This window comes from Pongo pygmaeus, chromosome 5 (genome assembly GCF_028885625.2).
Source record: "Pongo pygmaeus isolate AG05252 chromosome 5, NHGRI_mPonPyg2-v2.0_pri, whole genome shotgun sequence".
Classification (NCBI taxonomy): domain Eukaryota; kingdom Metazoa; phylum Chordata; class Mammalia; order Primates; family Hominidae; genus Pongo; species Pongo pygmaeus.
Genome location: NC_072378.2, coordinates 37,768,530 through 37,792,224, shown reverse-complemented (window position 1 = coordinate 37,792,224; position 23,695 = coordinate 37,768,530). Strand labels below are relative to the sequence as shown.

At 45.3% G+C, this 23,695-nt stretch overlaps 1 protein-coding gene across 6 annotated transcripts in view; it reads right to left on the bottom strand.

Moving 5' to 3' along the window:
- Positions 1–7,186: 7,186 nt before the first annotated feature.
- RNF8 (ring finger protein 8) overlaps positions 7,187–23,695 on the bottom strand; it is a 37,210-nt gene continuing 20,701 nt past the window's right edge. For 2 of the 6 annotated variants that reach the window (XM_054490762.1, XM_054474661.2), the window contains 3 exons: positions 21,379–21,486; positions 17,081–17,285; positions 7,187–7,684 (listed from right to left, as the gene is read on the bottom strand). In XM_054490762.1, the coding sequence (XP_054346737.1) occupies positions 7,668–7,684; positions 17,081–17,285; positions 21,379–21,486 (330 nt within the window). In that variant the 3' untranslated portion in view covers positions 7,187–7,667. Of the gene's footprint in view, positions 7,685–17,080; positions 17,286–19,841; positions 20,392–21,120; positions 21,487–23,695 lie in introns of those variants that run through there. The other 4 variants (XM_054474663.2, XM_063666174.1, XR_010126698.1 and 1 more) reach the window with 3 other exon arrangements.

Genomic DNA, 23,695 nt, shown 5'->3' with positions numbered 1-23,695 from the left:
TTTGGGAGGCCGAGGCAGGCAGATCATGAGGTCAGGAGATCGAGACCATCCTGGCTAACACGGAGAAACCCTGTCTCTACTAAAAATACAAAAAATTAGCCGGGTGAGGTGGCAGCAGGTGCCTGTAGTCCCAGCTACTCGGGAGGCTGAGGCAGGAGAATGGCGTGAACCCAGGAGGCGGAGCCTGCAGTGAGCTGAGATCGCACCACTGCACTCCAGCCTGGGCAACAGAGCAAGACTCCATCTCAAAAAAAAAAGAAAGAAAGAAAATGAGTAGTCCTACCCTTCACATTCAGGCATGGGAAGAGAAGGTAGGGGAGACTCTTTCTGTTCCTTGAATTTCAGGACCTGACCTGTGGCAGAAGGGTAAGGAGATTTTCCAAACGGGAAGAGGATGGCCACAGCTGCTCTGTGAGGACTAAACACTTAGAAACAAATTACATGACTAGAGGCATTCACTGGGAAACCGGTCTGCTCTCCAGGTTAACCCTCAAGCCCCACGCTATGATCTTTGAGTCAAGGGCAGCTGCCAGCTTCCAGGTCATAGCATGCTTGGGAGGGATTTTCCCAAAAATCAGGAAAGACGCTACCCATGACAACCTGTGCCTTTGCTGGAAGAAGCCAGAGCTGCCTTGCATGGTGGGAACCTCCTGGGTAGAAACCATGTGTCCCAGGGGAGGAAGGGCTAATATCCAGATTCACGTGGCTCAGGGTGAAATGTAGTTCACATCATTCAGCACTGTCTCCAGCCCTGGAGAAATGCCTGGTGCCTCAGCCACAATGCTTTTTTCTCTGTTAAAAGAATTTTTGTAGGAGGCTGGAGGTGGTGGTTCATGCCTGTAATCCCAGCACTATGGGACGTCAAAGCGGGAGGACTGCTTGAGGTCAGGAGTTCAAGACCAGCCTGGGCAGCATAGCAAGATTCTGTCTCCACAAAAAAATTTTAAAAATTAGCTGGACGTGTTGGCATGTGCATGTAGTCCTAGCTACTTGGGACGCTGAGGTGGGAGGATCACTTGAGGCCTGGAGTTCAAGATCAGCTTGGGCAACATAGTGAGATCTTGTCTCTACAAACAATTTTAAAAATTAGCTGGGCGTGGTGGCACATGTCTTTAGTCCTAGCTGTTCAGGAAGCTGCGGCGGGAGGATTGCGTGAGCTCAGGAGTTCGAGGCTGCAGTTAGCCATGATGGTGCCACCATACTCCAGCCTGGGTGACAGAGTGAGACTCTGTCTCTTAAAGTAAAAAAGCTTGAGGCTGGGCATGGTGGCTTACGCCTGTAATCCCAGCACTTTGGGAGGCTGAGGCAGGCAGATCATGAGGTCAGGAGTTCAAGACCAGCCTGGCCAATATGGTGAAACCCCATCTCTACTAAAAATACAAAAATTAGCCAGGTGTTGGTGGCACGTGCCTGTAGTCCCAGCTACTCGGGAGGCTGAGGCAGAAGAATTGCTTGAACCCAGGAGGCGGAGGTTGCAGTGAGCCAAGATTGCGCCACTGCACTCCAGCCTGGGCGATAGAGCGAGACTCCGTCTCAAAAAAAGCTAAAAAAAAAATAAAAATTAAAAATTAAATTAAAAAGCTTGTAGAAGGCAGGCTTGAGGAAGTACAATGGAGCACACTGACTGACTGGCTATGCTGAGGACTGAGGCTATGCTGGTTGCAATGACATCCCTTGCCTCCACCCCTTCCACCAAGTGTGTATCTTAACTACATTGACAGCTATGAGGAAGGAAATGGGGGCTATTTACAGGGGGCGCCATGACATCTACCTTCTCCCTGGCCTCTGGGATAAGTTCTGGGTTCCAGTCGTTATGGTACTGATGGTCAGCAGCAACTTGGTTGAGAAACTGAGAATTCTAAAGGTGTTGGTGATACCAAAGGTGCCAAAATGTGGCCTCAAGTTTTTGGAAGAGACGTTCTCCTGCCTCTGTAGTGACACCGCTACCACGCTGGGCAATTCCAGAGCACCAGGAAGGAGAAGCATTCTTAGACTGAATGGTGGCTTTCTCACAAGAACAGGGAAGACCTGGGGTGAGCAGGCTTCAGGAGTCAACCATGTGGGGAGATGCCAGTGATGCTCTGGTGAATGTTTAACCGCCTCTCCAGGGGTGGGGAAAGCTCCAACTTACAGCGTTTGCCAATTTCCATGGTGTGAATACCCCACCATGGCTGATTACAAACTACCAACATGACCTCACTGAATGTAGAGTTGGGAAGAGACGCACACCATCAGCTGCAGAGCCAGGGCGGCACTGGGACAGGCCCAGGGAAGACGGGCAGGAATTTAGATCAGGAGAGCACCCTCACAGCCAGGCTGAAACTCACAAAGGCTCATGGTCCTGAAAACTTGTCCAGCCCCATCCACCACCAGGTTAAGTTTGGTGCCAATATTCGCATTAGAAACATTCAGCTGTGCTTACCTTGGCTGAAGTATCTGAGGCTTCCACAGAGGTCTCCTGGGTGTCTGCCTACACAGGACAGTGGTATGTGGTGCTTCAGGGCCTATTCTCTATGCTAAGGTGCCAAACTTGCCCTGAAACCTGCCACGGAGATGCCCTTGAAGGCCCCTGGGTAGAGCTGAGTAGAGGCCCAGGAGAGCTTGATCTCTAAGGAGCTGGTCCCTACATCCTGAGGGCCGGTGGGTGGTGGTAAAAGCAGCAGACTGTAAAGGCTTGGGCTACCCAGGTCCTAGAGATGTGAAACGCCAGTTCTGGATCTCGGGATGGGCCAGCGTAGCCTGCTGGCTCTCCTGCGTGGAGGTTGAGGAATGTGAGGAAACACCCAATATTGCTAGCTCAGTAGGTAGCAGTGCCCCTCCCACAGCATCTGATAAAACCTTTGAAACACGTTTGACACCTTTCTAGAACATCAGCTCACAATGGTTGTGTTTTGCTCATTGCCATACCAAACACCTAGAGCAGTGCCTAGTAAGAAAATGGGCATTTGATAACTATTGCTGAATTGAATTTATTGAATACATGCAGAGTACCAACGGCCCCAAATCACAGCAGGTTGAAGTATTCACAGAGCCTGAAGGAAAGTGGACAGCAGAGATAGTGGCTCTGGAAATTGGATGAGGTGGGCATCTGGAATGTAGTAAAGCAGCAGCAAGCAGGAGATACTGCTTGGCGACTAGATGAGCTCAGGTAGCCCATCACTGGTACATTGTTTGGGGATGCTGTAGACAAAGGAATGACAGCATTGGAGTACTTATTGAATACCTATCACAGGCTCAGCCCTTTCCTAGGATTCATATGCTTTTCTCAACGGAAGAATCAAGAAGATAGTTCATTATTTCTCCTTAATACAAGGCCCCATCGTCTTCCCAGGAACCCCACACTCCTACTGCCTCAACTCCCATTTGTGGGAGAAGCTGAAAAAGCTGACCAGGTAGGAAGTTTCTTTCTCTGAATGAAGCTAAACTAGGGTTCAGAACAAGCCCTTGACCTATTGTGACCAATGGCAGATCCTGTTCCAATCAGGCCCCACACCTATGAACAAGTCTGTATCTCAGAGCAAGAGACAGATAACAATTCCAGGTTTCTCCTGATCTTCTTAGATTAGGACCACAATACAAAGTAGACATTCCTTCTCTTACTTTCTATGTCAAATTTAGCTAATCATTGGATTCATCAGAAGCCTAGGGGGTTCAGTGTCGAGATAAACATACCTAGAGCACCCCATGTTTCTGGGTTATCCTTAGATACGATGAGGTGGAGAGATTCCAGTCACCGGCTGTAAAGAGCAAGCAGGCAGTTGGAGACAGCTACCAATCCCAGACACTCCATCAGTTATGGTGACTGCCTGGATGGTCACTCACAGAGGAGGAAAAAGTAGTGAGAGAACTGGAGATAAGGGGGAAATGCAGGTCTTTCTATACAACAGCAGCTTCCAATCAGAGAAACAGATGATGGGTATCCAGCTATCCAATCCACAAAGGACAAAGTCCCCTGCTTTGGCACAGTCTGATTGTTGGGATGAAACATGCCTAGAGGTAGTGAGCCCTTTCTAGGTTAACATAACCAGATATGGGACACCTGCCATTCACTGCAAAGTGCTTCATATAGCTGGCTGCATTCATCTGCTTAATAAAACCAGATAATGAAACAAACCCCCTTTTCCAGTTCCCCAGAGCCCTGCTGTAAAGAATGTGCCTTTAATTAGAGCCAGGCTGCACAGCACTGGGGCTCAGCTGTACTATAGTTTGATGCTGCAAGGCAGAAAAGTTACCATGTATTTTCTAGGCAAGTAAAATGCAGATGATGTTTAATATCAGATATCTCTCCAAGGAAAGAACATTCTGTAGCTCAGACAAATAATGCAAGTTTGGGTTAATTTTTGGTTTATCTTTTAAACACAGTACATTCAGGCTTTTGTTTGTGATCAGGGCAATGATGACAGATATAATTATTTAGAGATGAAGAAACCAAAACCAAGACACAAGGAGGCTGAGTAACTTGCCCAAGGCTCACACAGTTACTAACAGCAGGGCCAAGATTCAAACTCCGCTAGTCTGGCTTTTAATGTTGTTGTATTGATTTATTATTCTTTTTAGTCTGTCTTTAAGAGCTCACTTTCCTAGATGTTGTGGAACATTTGAGAGGGATGTGGTATTCTGTCTGAAAGGAGGGGCTGCAAATCACTCTATGCCCAGCAGCTGTGGGATGGAATGGTCAGTCTGTGAGGTCAGTCTCTGTATGTAGTCTTCAGGCTCAAGTCAAGATGTCTCTTCTTGGCCAGGTGCAATGGCTCATGCCTGTCATCTCAGCACTTTGGGAGGCCAAGGTGGTAGGACTGCTTTAGCCCAGAATTTCAAGACCAGCCTAGGCAACATGGTCTCTATTAAAAAACAATAAAATAATTTTTAAAAAGGTATTTCTTTTTAAAATATCTTTTCTCTAAAGATGTATGTACAAGGGTGTTAACTGCAGCATTGTTTTAAGAGTAAAAAGGTTTGAACCAACCTAGATTTTTATCAAAAGTAAGCCAGAAAAGTAAATGATGGTGCAAATACACAATGAAGTAACAGGCAGCTGTAATAAAGAAAGGAAACTATGTACTGACATGGAACTGTTGCCAACATATATCTGAAAAAAAGCAAGGTTCAGAATAGTGTACAGTTTACCATTTGTGCAAAGCAAGGAAAAAGACTACATGTGTTTTTGCTTGTGTAGACAGATCTCTGGAAGAATACACAAGCAACTGTAATACTTGTTGCCTCTGAGTGGGAAGTAGTCACCGTGGGGAAAGGGTGAGAGGCATTTCATTCTATGCCATTTTGTACCTTTCATTTCAAACTATGTGAACATATTGCCTACTCAAAAAGTGTATGTCTGTACTCTCTTAAAAATGAATTACAATATGTAAACTAAAGACAGAACATATAAAAATTGACATATACCCATGCAATCTGTAAGCAAAACACATGTATGGGGAAACAAGAAGTTATTAAATCAAGGTGGTAACAATCTTTTCCTTTTGTTCTCTATTTTTCCAGAATTGTTATGATGTGGTTATAGTAAGTACCTTTAAAGCATTTTTTCCACATTTAACTTACTTCCTCCATGACTCTACCAGTATTTTGATCAGTAATCATGGGCAGAAGAATGGAAATGAAGACTAAGGACTCCAGAATCCCAAAATTCACAGTATATTCAACAAAGAAAAAATCCCTACCATCCTTAAAAAGTTGGCAAAATAGTTTCCAACCCTTTATGAAAATACATGGGGTATAGGCTGGGAGTGGTGGCTCATGCCTGTAATCCCAGCATTTTAGAGGCCGAGGCAGGTGGATCACTTGAGGTCAGGAGTTTGAGACCAGCCTGGCCAACATGGTGAAACCCCATCTCTACCAAAAATATAAAAATTAGCTAGGTGTGGTGGCACTTGCCTGTAATTCCAGCTACTCAGGAGGCTGAGTATTTCAATGTAATCACTTGAACCTGGGAGGCGGAGGTTGCAGTGAGCCAAGATCATGCTATTGCACTTTAGCCTGGGAAACAAAGTGAGACTTCATCTCAAAAAAACAAAAAAGAAAATACATGGAGTATAAAGAACTATAAAAGAATGGTTCTTGGCTGAGCATGGTAGCTCCTTCATGTAATCCCAGCATCCTGGGAGGCTGAGGCAGGAGGGTTGCTTGAGATCAGGAGTTCGAGACCAGCATGGTCAACAGAGCAAGATTCCATCTCTACAAAAAAAAACAAAAAACAAAAAACAAAAAACAACAAAAAAAGCAGTCGAAAAAGGAATGGTTCTCTAGGTAGGCAGTAAAAAGGCAGAGGGAAGCAAATCATTAAATTACATAACGCACAGTTTCACAACCCTAGCAGAGGGCTCCTAGTTTCAAATGACCATTCTTTAATTTCTCATATTTTCCCTCATTCTCATTGCAGGAAACCAAGGATGCCACAGGTTATCCCTAACCTTCTATCTCCTGAACACCAAAACTAGTTTCCTTTCTGTTTAAAAAGGGGAGGTTGGCCAGGCATAGTGGCTCATGCCTGTAATCCCAGCATTTTGAGAGGGTGAGGCAGATAGATCACTTGATGTCAGGAGTTTGAGACCAGCCTGGCCAACAGGGTGAAACCCCGTCTCTACAAAAAAACAAAAATTAGCTGGGTGTGATGGCATATGCCTGTAGTCCCAGCTACTCGGGAGGGTGAGGTGGGAGGATGGCTTGAGTCTGGGAGGTGGAGGTTGCAGTGAGCTGAGATTGCACCACTGTACTCCAGCTTGGGCAACAGAGTCAGATCTTGTCCCAAAAATTAAAATTAAAAATAATGGAGAGGTGGAGAAAAGAGAGAAAACTTTTAATTTAAAAGAAAAATAAAGAAAAAAGGACATCAAGTTGTCATAAAATCATTGCCTGTGTGTTCATGACGTCAGATAAAATAGATTTGGAAACATTCAAATGCCAGCTGAAGTAAAGGAGTCCCTCCCACCCCTGAAACAAGGCAAACAGTGACTCACCTCTGTAATAAAAAGGAAACCCGGCAGTCAGGGGGTTAACAGAGCTCATCTGTGGCCATGATCTGCGGCTTGGCCTCTTAGGCTGACATTCACTTGAAGTCTATCATCTGATACAGTCACTTTCTTGGTTGTAATCTATGAGCTGCTGGTGTTTACTTGTGAGACTCTCTGGGAGCAGGAAGGGAAGGAAGGTAAATACACCAAAGCCCAGCTGAGCAACTGACAGGTTTTACATTTTATTTCCAGGAAATGAGATAGTATTTTCACAAAGAAGAGGTAAGCCATCCTCTCAAAATAGACACTGCCTTCAGAGGCAGCCATGGGGTAGCACCCAACCTATCCAAAACAACTGTCAACGGAGGTGTTTCTGAGGTATCAAAACAGTAACAACAACAAATTAAAAAAAACAGAAGAGAACTCAAATAACTCTTTTGACATGTAGTGAGGCAGAGTCTATGAAGTACCCTGAAGCAGTTGGGTGCCGTGAATCCTGGTGGTGCTTCAGCCATTGATGGCAGCAGGGCTGGCCACCGTGGAAGGCAAGTGACTGAGGGCTTCCTAACTCAAGTCTCTGTCCCACAAGACCTCTCAGTTGACCTTCAGAGCAGCGGAGTCACGGCTAGAGAGAATCCTCCAGACCATCTCAGGCTCCCATTGCCTGGCAGTCTTTCAAATGCCCTTAGAGCATGGTCTTCAGAACAATCTCTTTGCTTTGGAGAAAAAGAAGAGAAATAAATAAATGAGGAGCCTGCATTTCCCTTCCCTGGACTCCCTGCTTCCAGCCTCGCCACCCTGTCTCTTCCTCACACAGCAGCCATAGCGAACTGAGAAAACAGCAGTCAAATCATGTCACTCTCTGCTCAAAGCCCACTCCTCATTCCTCTCACAGTAAGAGCTAAAGTCAAAGTCCTTTCAAAGGCCTACAAGGCCCTACACAATCTGCATCTTGCCCAAGCTTCCTCTCCTCATCTCCTACCCACTCCCCAGCGCTCACTCCACTCCCCAGCACTGGCCTTCTTGCTGCCCCTCCCACATACCAGCATGCTCCCCCTTACCATTCCCTCTTTCCCTACATGGCAGCATGGCCGCCTCCTTCAGAGCTTCCCTCAAATAGTTCCTGCTCAGAGGTGCTTTCCTTGATTACCCTATCAAGAATTGCCCAGGCTTTCACCATCACCCCTTCTCCCCTTCTTGCTTGATTTTTCTCCATAGCATGAATTACATCTAACTTAGATTTTCAACTTTTTACATCCTCAGCATCTAGAACAGTGCCTAGCACAAACCTGGCCCTCAATATATCTGTTAAAGATGTTAAAGAAGGGAATGAATTATATACAGGAATAGGCAGGGAGAGGCGGGACTTCTTCCTGTCTTCAGAGAGGGAGGGGACAAGAAAGGCTATTTACTTACTAACCTCCAGGCTTTTCCAATAGCTTCTGCTTCCTTGTGGGGATCCTGGCCTATGCCAAAGGCACAATAAAGTCACCAACCAAATTGTCCTCTTTCTCTGAGACTGAATTCTGGAATGCTTTGGTAGGGGATTGAAAGGCCTACAGAAGTTATTCGTCTCCCACTTCTGGGTAGCCTTTGAGGTGGTGGGCCTTGGGGCTGGGCATGCCCTCAGCCTTGGAGAGAGAGAATCAAGTGGGGTTCCCTCCCTCTTAGCTAACGGCCTCAACTATTAGCTCACAGAATACAGAAGCCACAAGAAAGAAATTCTCTGGACGCCCCTCAAGCAAACTTCCTTGCCCCACCCCCCGACATGATACTCTTCTTTCTATAAAATAAAGAATGCACCCTTCTCCTCTTAAAGACTAATTGCTTTCTGAGCTCTGTACTCCCTGTCTTCCCCTGCTTTCCAAAGAATCATGCCCTATCCACTATCTTGGCTTTCCAGCATACCCTTCTCTACAGGCTCCTTTCAATCGGTAATTGAACATGCTCGAATCTCGTCTTAAAAAACAACAAAAACTCCATTTCACCCTACTTCCTCCTAAAATACAGCCTTCTTTTGGTGGTGGTCCTCCCCATCTTAGTCACAGCCAAATTTTGTGAAGAAGTTATCTATCCTTTCTGTACTTCCTCACCTCATACTCACTCCCCAATCACCGTAAACTGACTTCTGACTCCACCATCCCCCACAACTTATACTAGATGAAGTCACTGATATCCCACATGCCTGCACACTCAATGGGCAATTTTTCATCTTTATCTTGTTTAATGTCTCAGCAGCATTTCAAACGCTGACTTCTCACTTCATAACTCTTCATAAACACATATTTACTGAAGAGCTACCATGTGCCAAACACTCTTCAACACCCTGAAAATACAAGCAGTAAGATAAAATTCCTGCCCTCAAGGAGTTCAGAAATCTAGAGGCAAGAGTACACTAACAAATATTATTTCAATCTGGTAAATGCTTTCAAAGAAATAATAGGGCAATGTAATGGGGGGGGGGGGTCTACCCTAGACAAGAATGTGGCCAGGAAGGCTCAAAGGACACCATTTAATGTCCTTTTTTTTAAAAAAAAAAAAAAGAGATGGGGTCTGGCTCTTTTGCCCAGGCTGGAGTACAGTGGCACAGTCACAGCTTACTGGAGACTTAAACTCCTGGGTTCAAAGGATGCTCCAGCCTCAGCCTCCTAAGTAGGTGGGACCACAGGCATGTGCCACCATACCTAATTTTTTTTTTTGAGATGGGGGTCTCACTATGTTGCCCAGGCTGGTCTTGAACTCCTGGCTTCAAGTGATCCACTCACCTCAGCCTCCTAAGTAGCTGTGAGGACAGGCGTGTGCCAGCTCTGCCTGCCCCACATCCCTTTTTTCCATCTCTCTCTTTGGCCATTCATCAGTCTGCCCTGCAGGCCCCTCTTCTACTACTCATCCCCTAATGTTGGTGTTTCTCATGGCTAAGAACTTGCCCTTTGGCTCCTAATACCACAGAGGGGTAACAGTGGTTCATCCACTTCCACGGCTCATGATCCCCAAACCCAGAATCTCAACTTGGCCTGTCCTTCAGGCTCCAAATCCATACATTCAAATACCCACTGAACAGCTCCACTGATGTCCTCAGGTGCCTTAAACTTTCCAGTTGAAAACTCAATTTGTCTGCCCCAACTGCTCCTGTTTTAGTAAATGCATCATCATCAACTCAGGTGCCCCAGTAGAAAGAAACCTGGACATGATCTGAGCTCCCTTGCAGTCCCCACAGCACATCAGTCCCACAGACCTGTGGATTCTACCTCCTTAACTACCTCTTGAATCTATCCACTCTGGCCATCCCTGCTGCTACTTCTCTAGCCTAGCCACCATCATCACTGGCCATGATTACTGCCTTTATTCTTGTTCCCAGCACCATGTCGTCTCTTCACTACAGCCAGACTAACCTATCCAGAAAAACACAAACATCAACAGTCAGATCTCCACTTCATATCTTCTGATAGTTTCCCCCTGCCCCTAGACTAACCCTGCAACATGTCTGTAACACCCTTCATGACCCAGTCCTGCCTACTTTTCCAGGCTGAATGCTCAATATTCTCTCTAGCACTCTGTACTTCTCTCAGCCCCTAAAAACCCCTTGCTTTTGCTTCTTGTCCTTTCACCTAAAATATACACTCCATGTCCTTCACTGACTCAGGGAAGCCTTTCCTTGACTTAGCACCCTTTATTTCTCATATTGTAGGACTTTACCGTAAGGAGCCTAGGGGCCTGTACTTAGAGCAAAAGTTCCATGAGGGGTGAGGCTGCACATGCCCCCTTTGCTTTTATCCCCAAGCACTTAGCATTTAGTAGGTGCTAAGAAAAAGGAAAGACCCAGGACTGGGCATGGTGGCTCATGCCTATAACCCCAGCACTGTGGGAAGCTGAGGTGGGCTGATCCTATGGGCCCAGGAGTTCGAGACAAGCCCAGGCAACATAATGAAACCCCATCTCTACAGAATATACAAAAAATTAGCCAGGCATGGTGGCGCACACCTGTAGCCCCAGCTACTAGGGAAGCTGAGATGGGAGGATGCTTGAGCCCAGAAGGCGGAGGTTTGCAGTGAGCTGAGATCATGCCACTGCACTCAGCCTGGGCGACAGAAAAAAAGGAAAGACCCAGAAGAAAGGAAGCAAGGAAGAGATATTTCTTTGGGGTTGGTTCTGGTTCAAGTTTAATGAGACAAGGGTAAAAGCAGTCCAAACTCTCCAGGATACAGAAAGTAACTGAAGTAGAAGCCCTAGCCAGGAAAAGGAGCATGTCTAGTTATATCAGATTTCTTAAGAACCATAGCAGTAGGCAGTTGGACAGAATATATATCCAGCTGATAAGGTATAATCAGCCATTCTCTATGATTAGTTCATAGAATATCAACTTATTTGAGCTTGCTCTAAAAATACTCAGTGTTCATCTAGGGTTAACCAAGAAACTCAAAGAAAAGCTGCTTTGGTTAACGATGCTACTCTATATTTGCACAGGTAGTCTCCCACAATTGACATTCCTGGAAGTAGGTATGAAAAATCATAAAACTACATGTTAGAAGGGAAGGAGGATCCATTTTTTAGAGGGCCAAAATAACTGTGTTTTCACTAAAAATCAAAAAAGGGCAGGAGAAAATTTTACTGTGGGAAATAGCAATGAACAATCTGAAGTGTCTTCTGCTAAACACCAGAGATGGCCAGAACTGCTCACGTTCCATCTCCAGGCCCTTTTCCCAGCCTGATGGACAAGCTAGGCTGGTGGGCTGATAGCTGGGCTGCAGCCTCCAGCAGCAATGGGATCCCACCATGGCCAGCAAGCACTGATTTTCACTTTCAGTACAACATGGTGGGGGGCTCATTGGAATCACTGACTCTCCTGCATTGGACTCCTCAGGGTGTATTTAAAGCTATTGTAGCCCAGCAGTCAAAGTCAGCCCTGGATCTCTCAACTCTGGCATGCATGGTTCCCTCAAACTCAATCTTCCATACATTTAGGGTGTACTGAAAGATGATTAATAGCATCTAGGAAAGCCACTCTCCTAAGCTGTGAAAACTTTTCCGGGTGCCTGCAGGGCGGTAGCAGCTTTTGGTGAAAGGGAGAAGACACTCTACCACAGAGCACAAAGTCAGAGAACAGCCTTTTGACCTCCAGATGGAAGGACCATTCGGAAATCACAAGGATTACAGAGACAATAAACAAGTCAAGGTTCTAGGACTGCCTGGGTTGCTACTCCATACAATCCAATTAATCCCGCAGCAGACTTCTACTAAGTTTCACCAGGTGAATGGTTCCTATGATGCCCTTGTCATTTCAAACTATGTATTCTGAGGTGCCAATAAGAGTGATAGGGGAAAAAAATTAGGCCAGGCGCAGTGGCTCACACCTGTAATCCTGGCACTTTGGGAGGCTGAGGCAGGTGGATTGCTCGAGCTCAGGAGTTCAAGATCAGCCTGGGCAACATGGCGAAATCCCATCTCTACAAAAAATACAAAAAATTAGCTGGGTGTGGTGGCACGCTCCTGTGGTCCCAGCTACTTGGGAGGCTGAGGTAAGAGGATTACCTGAGCCCAGAAGGCCAAGGCTACAGTGAGCCGTGATCATGCCACTGCACACCAGCCTTTTTCAAAAAAAAAGAAAAGAAAAGGAGTGACAAGGGAAAGGAATTAAACAGAGGAAAAACCACATCTTGATGACAAGGAAGGATACTAGGACACAAAAGAAGAGAAGGAAAAAAGAAGGGAGATGAATAGGGAAGTGGTGATAGAAAAATTAAAAAGCTTCTAGTAACAAGTCTGATAATGTTCTATCCCATTACAATTTTGCAAAGCATACTTTTGCTTTTCTTCTTCTTTTTTGTTTTTTTGAGACAAAGTCTCTCTCTGTTGCCCAGGCTGGAGGGCAGTGGCATGATCTCGGCTCACTGCAACCTCCGCCTCCCAGGTTCAAGCGATTCTCCTGCCTCAGTCTCCTGAGTAGCTTGGATTACAGGTGTGCGCCACCACACCGGGCTAATTTTTGTATTTTTAGTAGAGATAGGGTTTCACCATGTTGGTCAGGCTGGTCTCAAACTCCTGACCTCGTGATCCGCGCCCCCTCAGCCTCCCAAAGTGCTGGGATTACAGCCATGAGCCACAGCGCCCGCCCTGCATACATTGTTTAAAGTAAAAAAAATCTTAAGAGCCGGGTGCGGTGGCTCACGCCTGTAATCCCAGCACTTTGGGAGGCAGAAGTGGGCGGATTACCTGAGGTCGGGAGTTCAAGACCAGCCTGACCAACATGGAGAAACCCCATCTCTACTAAAAATACAAAATTAGCCAGGCATGATGGTGCATGCTTGTAATCCCAGCTACTTGGGAGGCTGAGGCAGAAGAATCTCTTGAACCCAGGAGGCGGAGGTTGTGGTGAGCTGAGATTGCGCCATTGCACTCCAGCCTGGGCAACAAGAGTGAAACGCCGTCTCAAAAAAAAAAAAAAAAAAAAAAATCTTAAGAATATAGTGTTATATGCTATCTGAGTATAAGCATGTGGACACTCCCACCTCATCCTGACCTTGCCAAGATCCATTTTCCCTTAGACAAACACTGTTTTATACAAGGCAGACAGAAATGCTAATTTCATGCAAATGACCCTGATTCTCCAGGGACAGGACTGAGTAGGTTACAACTACCTGCTAACAAGTATTCTGTCTGGAAGAGAGAGGATTACTGCTGCCACTCCCTCAAACATCCCTTTAAAAGGCTGTCTTTCAGCAAAGGAGGATGGGCAATATCAGGGAAAGCCTTACAGATAGGCTGATGGGTACTCTTCAGAGCCTGGGCTTTGCCAGTTTCTCCTGTCCTGTGTTGAGACCACCCTCTACTTAGCCTATAGGAAGCTGGCAGGAGATACAGGCCATGTGGTCTAACCTGGGTCCATCTTCCCAGACACCCCCAACCTCTGGAGGGGTCTTTGTGTCACAGATTCACACAATAGTTCACAAATGCCTCTCCCCACCTCAGCACATGTGAAGGCCATGGCACAGTCTCACTAGTAGCCGCAATTCACTATTACAGTAGCAAGGGGCCAGGCGCGGTGGCTCATGCCTGTAATCCCAGCACTTTGTGAGGCTGAGGGGGGCACATCACCTGAGGTCAGGAGTTGGAGACCAGCCTGGCCAACATAGTAAAACCCCATCTCTACTAAAAATGCAAAAATGAGCTGGGCGTGGTGGCGTGCACCTGTAATCCCAGCTACCCAGGAGGGTGAGGGAGAAGAATCACTTAAACCCTGGAGGGGGAGGTTGCAGTGAGCCCAAATCGTGCCACTAAACTTCAGCCTTTCAGCCTGGGCAACAAAGCAAGACTCCGTCTCAAAAAAAAAAAAAAAAAAAAAAAAAAAAAATAGCAGCAAGAGAGCTAAGGAATGTAGTTTGAAAAAGCCCCTTGGTTGAAAATCACTGTTCTAAAGGACCAAGATTTTATTTCTACATTGCTTGTTTTTTTCTGAGTACAACCTAAAGAAACTGTTAGGAAAAGCAAAACACAAGAGTTTTAACACTCTTGTCAACCAACTAACATCGAATGAGAACGGAAGAAACAGGAGGGGAGCAGCTGACAGAAGACTGCTCTCTCACCTCACCAGCTCCAGAGGGAGATCCTCTATAGGGATTTCAAAAAAAACTTTTCCATTCAGAAAAAATCTCACGTCAATATCCCAGAGAGCCACATTGACTCATGATACAAGACTTACTGAATGTCTCTTATCTGTCCTAGCTCCAGAGCATCCAACTCCAACTCAGGACCCAGCATCCTAACATTCCCATCCTCCTCCTCCCCTCTGATCTCACACAAGAGATCAATGGCTAATCAGTCATGAGACTCTACTCCTCCCACTGACATGTGAAACTTCAATAACCAGCCCAGAAGGCCTAGAAGTGAGGCTGCTCTTGGTAAAATCAGAATACAGGCATGTCTGTATGGGCAACCCCCTGCTACCACAGGCAGGCAGGTCTCTGAATTTATAAGAGCAATTCCTGCTCCAGGGCCTACAGTGTTGGGACTCTGACAATTACAGGCTTGCCAATCCTAGTTTCCAGATCCTAAATTTGGTCCTTTTAAAAAATTCCCATGCAACAGGGATTAAACCAGCTTTCAATTGGCCCTGGAATATGGAAGGAAGGTTGGTATTTAAACTGAGAATTTTCTCTAAACCCAGTGAAGCTGTTGATAGCTCTGGCATGTCTTTCCCTAAATCAGGTCTCAGAAAACCTGTCTGTCTCTAGAGAAAACTTCAAAGCTGCATTCAGTGCGATAACTACAGAAACCAAGATGGGTGCCAGAACTGCTCCCAGCCAATGCATGTAACAGGGAAGCTGACTCGTTTTACTGTGTAGCCCCCTAGTGTTACCAAAAAAGTGAGAGACACCCTCTTTAGCCTTTGGAGAGAAAAGGGGGATCTGTTATTACTCTGCAGAATTAACTCTGTGTAATAGGAGTCAGACTTAAACTTAGGACACAGGGCCCAGGGCCCTTCTTTCCTTTTTTTTGAGACAGAGTCCCACTCTGTCATCCAGGCTGGAGTGCAGTGGTGCAATCTTGGCTCACTGCAACCTCTGCCTCCCAGGTTCAAACAATTCTCTTGCCTCAGCCTTCTGAGTAGCTGCGACTACTGGTGTGCGCCATCACGCCCGGCTAATTTTTGTATTTTTAGTAGAGACGGGCTTTCACCATGTTGGCCAGGATGGTCTCGAACTCCTGACCTCGTGATCTGCCCACCTTGGCCTCCCAAAGTGCTGGGATTACAGGCATGAGCCACCGTGCCCAGCCTTTTCTTTCCCTGATGTTTTGTGAAGCCATTTGCCATGCTTAGATTGCAGGGAAGGAACTTAGGTGGTAGACTGGGCGAAGAAAGCCCATGGGTGTCCCTAGGTCCACCCCACAACCCCGTCCCCCGACTCAGCTGATCTTGGCCAGATCTGGGTTCCTAGATCACTGCTCCTCTCAAAAAGGGAAAGAGGGAAGAAAAAAACATTCGCAAAGCCTCTGTAGATACTTTCTAAGCCTTGACATCAGGTGAATATTATGTCTTGTGTGGGCCACACTGGGAACTGGGGCAGGACAGGTCACTGCTTCTCATGCCTGTGTTTTGCTTGTGCTACTGCCTCTGCTTAGAAAGCTAACCTCCTAGGGAACCTTTAAGGCTCATTCAAATGTCATTTCCTTGATGAAGCTTTTTCCCATACCTGCACCTCCCCAGGCCAAATCAGGTGTGTCCCCTTCCTTTGAAGTTTCATAGCACCCTGATAAGGAACTCATCACACTATCTACTTGCCTTTCTATCTCCTCCGACAGACTGTTTGTGCCGTAAGGGCTGAGATAATGTCTTATTTATCTTTTTCTCCTGATGCCTAGTGTAGTATTCCTATAAATGCTTATGGAGTGATGGGAGGTGAAAAGGAAGAACAATGGGATTCTGCCAGATCAAGTAGCTCTTGGAAGTGAAAATCTGTGGGGGCTTAAATTTAGGCACAAAACCCAGTAGCATACAGCTGTTAGTAAAGTGGTAAAACTTCAGTTCCAAAGAACCAACTTTCAAAGTCCACTCTGCCCTCCCACAGGTCAGAATGTCTTCCTTGGGCATAAGAGGCTCAGACACACGTCCTGCTCAGCCTCTGTGACAAGCCTGCTGCCTCCATTCTGGCTGACCAGCCGAGGGCCAGTTTCAAACCACAGGTGCTTGCAAGTCAGCATCAGATTCCTGGCCCTACTATCCTATTTATAACTCACTGTATACTTAACTCAAGGTTTTTTCAACACCTGGACAGCAACTGAAGTGTCTTGACAACAGCACCATCTAGTGATTGGTAGAGCAAAACGTCTGACTGTGTGTATTTTTTTAAATCACATCTTTATTTTATCCCCACAACCAAGGCACACATACTTAGCCTCCCACTTCCCTGCTGCTCAAATAACAGTTGCGGTTAATTCTATCTCAACTCTTCCTCTCATGCATTATCTTTAACTCCCTTTACTCCTCCCCATTTATTCCATCTCTTCCCTAGTTCAAGAATTGTTTATCTGACTCTTTCTCTTTCCAAAAATATTTGTTGAAGTTTGGAAGTAAATAAGTCCTTTCTTGAGGGGTAGGAATTCTCACACCCACTCACCTTTTCGTTCCCTAATGAGAACAATTCGTCGTTCTTTCACTTCTGAGCTCAGATTATTTACCATCTTATTAATGCAATTGTCCAGAACCAAAGAGTACGTTTTGGACTTAATGTCTTTCCGACAAATGGGGCATTCTATCTTCCGCTTCATCCATTCATTGATACAGTAGGAGCAGAAACTGTGGGCACAGTTCAAGGTGACAGCCTACAATAGGAGTGTGGACACACATATCAGAACTTTCATGCTTACTTTCTCAGGATGCTTGTGATCTCAAAGTTAGGACAGGAGTGAATTTCAAAGGCCAAATGGAAAATTAACAACAATCCCATCTTGAGGGCTTATAAAGAGTATCAGAATCATTCTTGGGGTTGGGCTGGGAGTGATTGCTCATGCCTATAATCCCAGCACTTCGGAAGGCCAAGGTGGGTGGGTCACCCGAGGTCAGGAGTTCGAGACCAGCTTGGGCAACATGGTAAAACCTCGTCTCTACTAAAAATATGAATATTAGCCAGTCACAGTGGTGCACACCTGTAATCCCAGCTACTCGGGTGGCTGAGGCATGAGAATTGCTTGAACCCAGGAGATGGAGGTTGCAGTGAGACAAAATCATACCACTGCACTCCGGCCAGGGTGACAGAGGCAGAAATCGTTTTTAGGGTTGGGAAATTTTTTTTTTTTTTGAGACGGAGTCTCGCTCTGTCCCCCAGGCTGGAGTGCAGTGGCGCGATCTTGGCTCACTGCAGGCTCCGCCTCCCGGGTTCACACATTCTCCTGCCTCAGCCTCCCGAGTAGCTGGGACTACAGGCGCCCGCCACCACGCCCGGCTAATTTTTTGTATTTTTAGTAGAGAGGGGGTTTCACCGTGTTAGCCAGGATGGTCTCGATCTCCTGACCTCGTGATCTGCCCGCCTCGGCCTCCCAAAGTGCTGGGATTACAGGTGTGAGCCACCACGCCCGGCCTGGGTTGGGAAATTTTAAGCTTTATGTTAGACAATTCTTTTCTTTTCTCAAAGTTAAGGTCACAGACTCAGGCTCCAGGCAGGCTGATTTCTCTTTTTCAGTCCACCAACTTAGACCACGCTCCCAATGTGGGCTGGCCACTTTGCAGACAAAATGTTACTGGATATGAGTAGGACTATTAAGTGCGTGAATGTTTACACCTGTAATCCCAGCACTTGGGGAGCTGAAGAAGGTGGACTGCTTGAGCCCAGGAATTTGAGACCAGTCTGAGAGACATGGTGAAACCCCATCTCTACAAAAAAAGGAAAAAAAAAATAGCCGGGCATGGTGGCAGTCTGTAGTCCCAGCTACTCAGGAGGCTAGGGTGGGAGGATCACTTGAGCCTGGGAGCTAGAGGCTGCAGTGAGCCATGATGGCATTACTGCATTCCAGCCTGGGCAACAGAGTGAGACACTGTCTGGAAAAAACAAACAAACAAACAAAAACAAATAATAAAAATTATTATTTTCCACCAATCTGATGCTTTTATAAAACAAATTTTTTAAAAAGAAAAACAAATTTATGTCTTGCTAATTAACATATGAAAGGAAACACATACTAAATATTAAGTATACAGAATTATATAAGATATCATCTCTAAAACTAAAAAAGTAAAATAATATAGAAGGCAACTAAAAATGCTGGGCAAAAAAAGAAACTAAAAAAGTAAAAATGTAGTGGGTTCATTGACAATGCCTGAATATCTAAGTAATGTGCCAATGAAGAGAGAAAGCAAAAGGAAGCCTGTATTTGTGGGGCTCCTCTGAGTAATCCCTCTGGTCAATTTCTGCCTGAGCCCTTTTCACTCAGAAGAATACAAACCTTTTTCTTTGTTACTCTTGTTTATGTACATCTCCTAAGATACAACTTTTTCTGAGGCTCAAAAATGCTCATTCCTGCTCTTAGGATAACAGTGCAAAATAACACAGATATTACATATTTTTCAAATGCCAAGTTGAGCACAGAAGCTAGGAAACATTGTGTTTATTACATGAGACAAGCTCTCGTAAACAGTACTGAAAACCTATCTGATAAAAATGAAGCATCTGGCCGGGATCACTGTAATCCCAGCACTTTGGGAGGCCGAGGCAGGCAGATCACCTGAGGTCAGGAGTTCGAGACCAGCCTGGCCAACATGATGAAATCCCATCTCTACTAAAAATACAAAAAAATTAGCCAGGTGTGGTGGCGGGTGCCTGTAGTCCCAGCTACTCGGGAGGCTGAGGCAGGATCACATGAATCCAGGAGGAGGAGGCTGCAGTGAGCCGAGACTGCGCCACTGCACTCCAGCCTGGGCAACACAGTGCGACTCTGTCTCAAAAATAAACAAATAAATAAATAAATAAATGAAATAAAACATATTTCTGAGACGAATTTTAAGAGGTGAACAGTAGAGTAGATAAGATAGTATTCTGTAAACAAAACATAGGTCAAGTTGTTTACGTCTTATATGTTTCTGCAGATGCTCCAGGTTGGCTAACTCATCATTTATTTCAACCCCCATTCCTTGTCTTCCTCTTATAGAGTCCATAAGCCCTGTCAAAACAACATAGAACTTCTCCAAAGTAGAGAATCAGATGACTAGAAATTATGGGAGAAGTTACGATCTGAAGTCTAAATGGACCCAGAGCAAAAGAAACAGTTCTGCCCAGGAGAGATTTTTCAAGAGGCTAACAGACCCAACTTCCCTAAAGATCACCTGAGAAAAGAAAGCTGTGTGTATATGCGTTGTCCTTTTTTTTTTTTTTTTTTTTTTGAGACGGAGTCTCGCTCTGTTACCCATGCTGGAGTGCAGTGGTGTGATATCGGCTCACTGCAAGCTCTGCCTCCTGGGTTCAAGCAATTCTTCTGCCTCAGCCTCCCGAGTAGCTGGGATTACAGGTACACACCACCATGCTTGGCTAATTTTTGTATTTTTAGTAAAGACGGGGTTTTGCCATGTTGACCAGGCTGATCTTGAACTCTTGACCTCAGGTGATCCGCCCACCTTGGCCTCCCAGAGTGCTCGGATTATAGGCATGAGCCATTGCACCTAGCCTACATTTTTCTTTCTCTTTTTCTTTTTTTTCATGCCTTGCTCTGTCGCCCAGGCTGGAGTGCAGTGGCTTGATCTCGGCTCACTGTAGCCTCTGCTTCCCGAATTGAAGTGATTCTCCTGCCTCAGCCTTCCGACTAGCTGGGACTACATACACACACCACCATGTCTGGCTAATTTTTGTAGTTTTAGTAGAGATGGGGTTTCACCATGTTGGCCAGTCTGGTCTCGAGCTCCTGACCTCAGGTGATCCTCCTGCCTCGGCCTTCCAAACTGCTGGGATTACAGGTGTGAGCCACTGCGCCTGGCCTTCTTTTTAAAGGAATCTGAATAGCACTGTCATTCAGCAACTTGAGTCTAACATTTGTGGTCTAAGGTGAACTGGTCACAAATGGCAGAATTTGTCAAATAAATAAGCCAGTGCAAAAATATGATAGGCTAACAAATGGTAGAGGTTTCATTTCCATAAGGAGCCTCAGAGTCCCTGAAATATATTCAACTTGGGCCCTGAATTCCCAAAGTGACCACATTTTAATGATGTTTACCCCCTCGTTTAAAAGGTTGCACTATAAGCATATTCTCGGCATTGTGCCCATTCAGAGTAAAGAAAGAATAGCTTTTATTGAGCAGTTTTATTCTGATACTTCCAAAATCTAATTTGGCCCTGTTTTCTCCTCAACAACAAAGAGATAAAGGCTTCACTGCAGCTAAAAATGTTAATCATACCAAATAAACATTTAAGAACAGATGAAATGCCAAAAAAGGACAGTGAAGGGAAAGAAGATTATAAAAACAAATGAGAGGTGGTCATCTCTAGAGGTGACTTTGAAATCAAATAGTTATAAGTTCCTGGAAGAAAATCTCTTCAGAATGTTCCCCTATAGTAGAAGCAGCCTGTGTAACCCAGGCTCCATTCAGGGTTGGGAGAATAAGAAGGGGTCGGCTGGGTGTGGTGACTCACACCTGTAATCCCAGCACTTTGGGAGCCCGAGGTGGGCAGATCACCTGAGGTCAGGAGTTCGAGACCAGCCTGGCCAACATGGCAAAACCCCATGTCTACTAAAAATACAAAAACTTAGCCAGGCGTGGTGGCATGTGCCTGTAATCCCAGCTACTCGGGAGGCTGAGGCACAAGAACTGCTTGAGCCCAGGAAGTGGAGGTTGCAGTGAGCCGAGATCGTGGCACTGCACTCCAGCCTGAGTTGACAGAGTGAGACTCTGTCTCAAAAAAAAAAGAAGGGGTGAGCAACTGTTCATAATTACCTCAATGAAGTATTCTGAACAAATAATACATTGGAGCTCATTCTCTAGCACATCATTCATGTGGCTGAGAACTTCTTCCTTCTGTGCTTGCACCTTCTCCTTCTCTTCCTGCAAGACACACAATCCTACCTGTCATTCAGAGAACCAACAAAAATGCAAAATGGGACAGGGAGCAGGGTCAATTATTTAGAAGAGGATTCAGTCTTAATGAATGATTCATTCTGGTGCAGCAACATTAAGAATAGAACACTTTCCCTAAGGGTTATTGTTTCTCAATAATTGTTTCCTAATACAGAACACTAATCTCCTTTCTTTCCTCTTCCTACTTGCTATGATCTGAATGTTTGTGCTTCCTCCCAAATTCCCATGTTGAAACTTATTTTCAAACATGATGGTATTAAGAGGTGGGGCCTTTGGGAGGTAACTAGGTCATGAGGGCTCTATGCTCATAAGTGGGGTTAGTGGCCTTAAAGGGGCCCAAGGAGAGCTCGTTTACCCCTTCAACCATGTAGGGACAGACATGGCAAGACTCCACCTATGAATCAGAAGACAGCCCTCACCAGACACCAAATATGCCAGCATCTTGATCTTAGATTTCCCAACCTCCAGTACAGTGAGAAATAAATTTCTGTTGTTTTTAAGCTACGCAGTTTATGGGTCTTTTTTGTAGTAGCCTGAATGGACTAAAATACCACTTTTTCAGTATTTGCATTGCAGTTTCTGTCTCCTTCCCCAAAATTAATCAAATGAGAAAAATGCAGGTGGCATACTAACCACACCAACCACCCAAGACCAGATGGGACATTAAGTAGTTTATAGCAAGCTGTAGTTCAGACGTTACATAAGATTATCCCGAACAATTAAAAACTCACTGGACAAGAAAAGAGGCATGAATAGTCCAGAGAGGCAGGAAACTTGAATTAGTTATAAAGTTGCTGTGTTCTTTGCAGCTGCCTTTTCTATAAAGTAAGGTACACCTCTGGAGGCAGAAGGCTGGAGAGAGGCCTCTTGAATTACCTTCAGGCTCCATGCTCTAATACCTGCCACTTCCCACTCCTGCAGAGGCCTGCAGTACCATCTCCCCGGCTTTCCCCAAGAGGTCAGACTGCGTGTGGACACAGTTTTTAAGGAGGCTCCTAGGTATGCTCTCTTGAAGCAGACATTTATTTTAGCACTTCATCCCCAAAACAAAAAGCATTAAGAGCCCCTGAGGGGGAGAGGATAGGCCATTTGAGGTATATTTGAGTGGCTGGCTCATTTTTCATAATTTTATTTTCTTTTCCACTCAAAGCAAAGACTGGCAGACTGCTTAGGACAGTGAAGAAGGTCTGGACCCATTTCTAACTATAGTCAAATTCCCTGAGAACTTATGAATCACTGAGTTTAAAAAGATGTGGCAGTTTCTTGGAGGTTGGAGAGGAAGGTATTATGTGATTTAAACAGGAAATCAAACCAATTAAAACAAGTCCCTCCTTCAGCTCTAGGTTGGTACATGGAGGGGGTGGGATGACAAATGCAGTCAGACTCAGGTATTAATTTCAAGTCAGAGGTTGCAAATTGGTGGCCTGTGGACTGGATCCACCCTGCAGACTTGTTTAGTTTGGCCTTCATATTAAAGAAAACACACACAAAAAGCTGAAGTTGTTGCCAATATTTAAAATTTGGGATATTTCACTTAAACATTTGGACTTTCATCTGCTGTGGAAAAATCAGAAGATCTGACAACACTGGGCCTGCACTTCTGGATGGCAACAATTGGCTGAGCAGAGAAGAGTTGCCTCCTGGGATGGGGGTGTGGGCAAGTACCCCATCCAATGAGCCATAGCCCGCACAGCTCCCTACTGTGTTCTTACATTCAGGCCACTTCGCTCACTTTGATTACCAGTCTGGCCCTGGTGGGCATTTAAGTTTATAACCCCTAATTCAAGAGTTCTCCTGATTTGACATGGGAAGGAACTGCATTAAGTAATTCACTTTACTTTATGTAATTCAAATTACATAGTTCAGGAGGAACTATTTCTTGACTACAATATTCCTCAGTCTGTATCAGTGACACACCCTGAAGGAGTACCCACCATAGACAAAGGACTAGAATGCAGGATGCAAGTGCCGTATTCCCAGCATTTTGCTTCTTAACAAGGGAAGGAAATAGATGTTGTCTGACAGGCAGAACCTGCTATAGGCCTCTATAATTTTATAGATTATTTCCCCAGAGGCAAGGAGCAGCCATAATTTCTCTCTTCATTCTCCATAGCAACCCTTGCACTGTTAAAAATGCTGAGTTGCATGCACTAACCAAATTCTAAACTTCCATCTT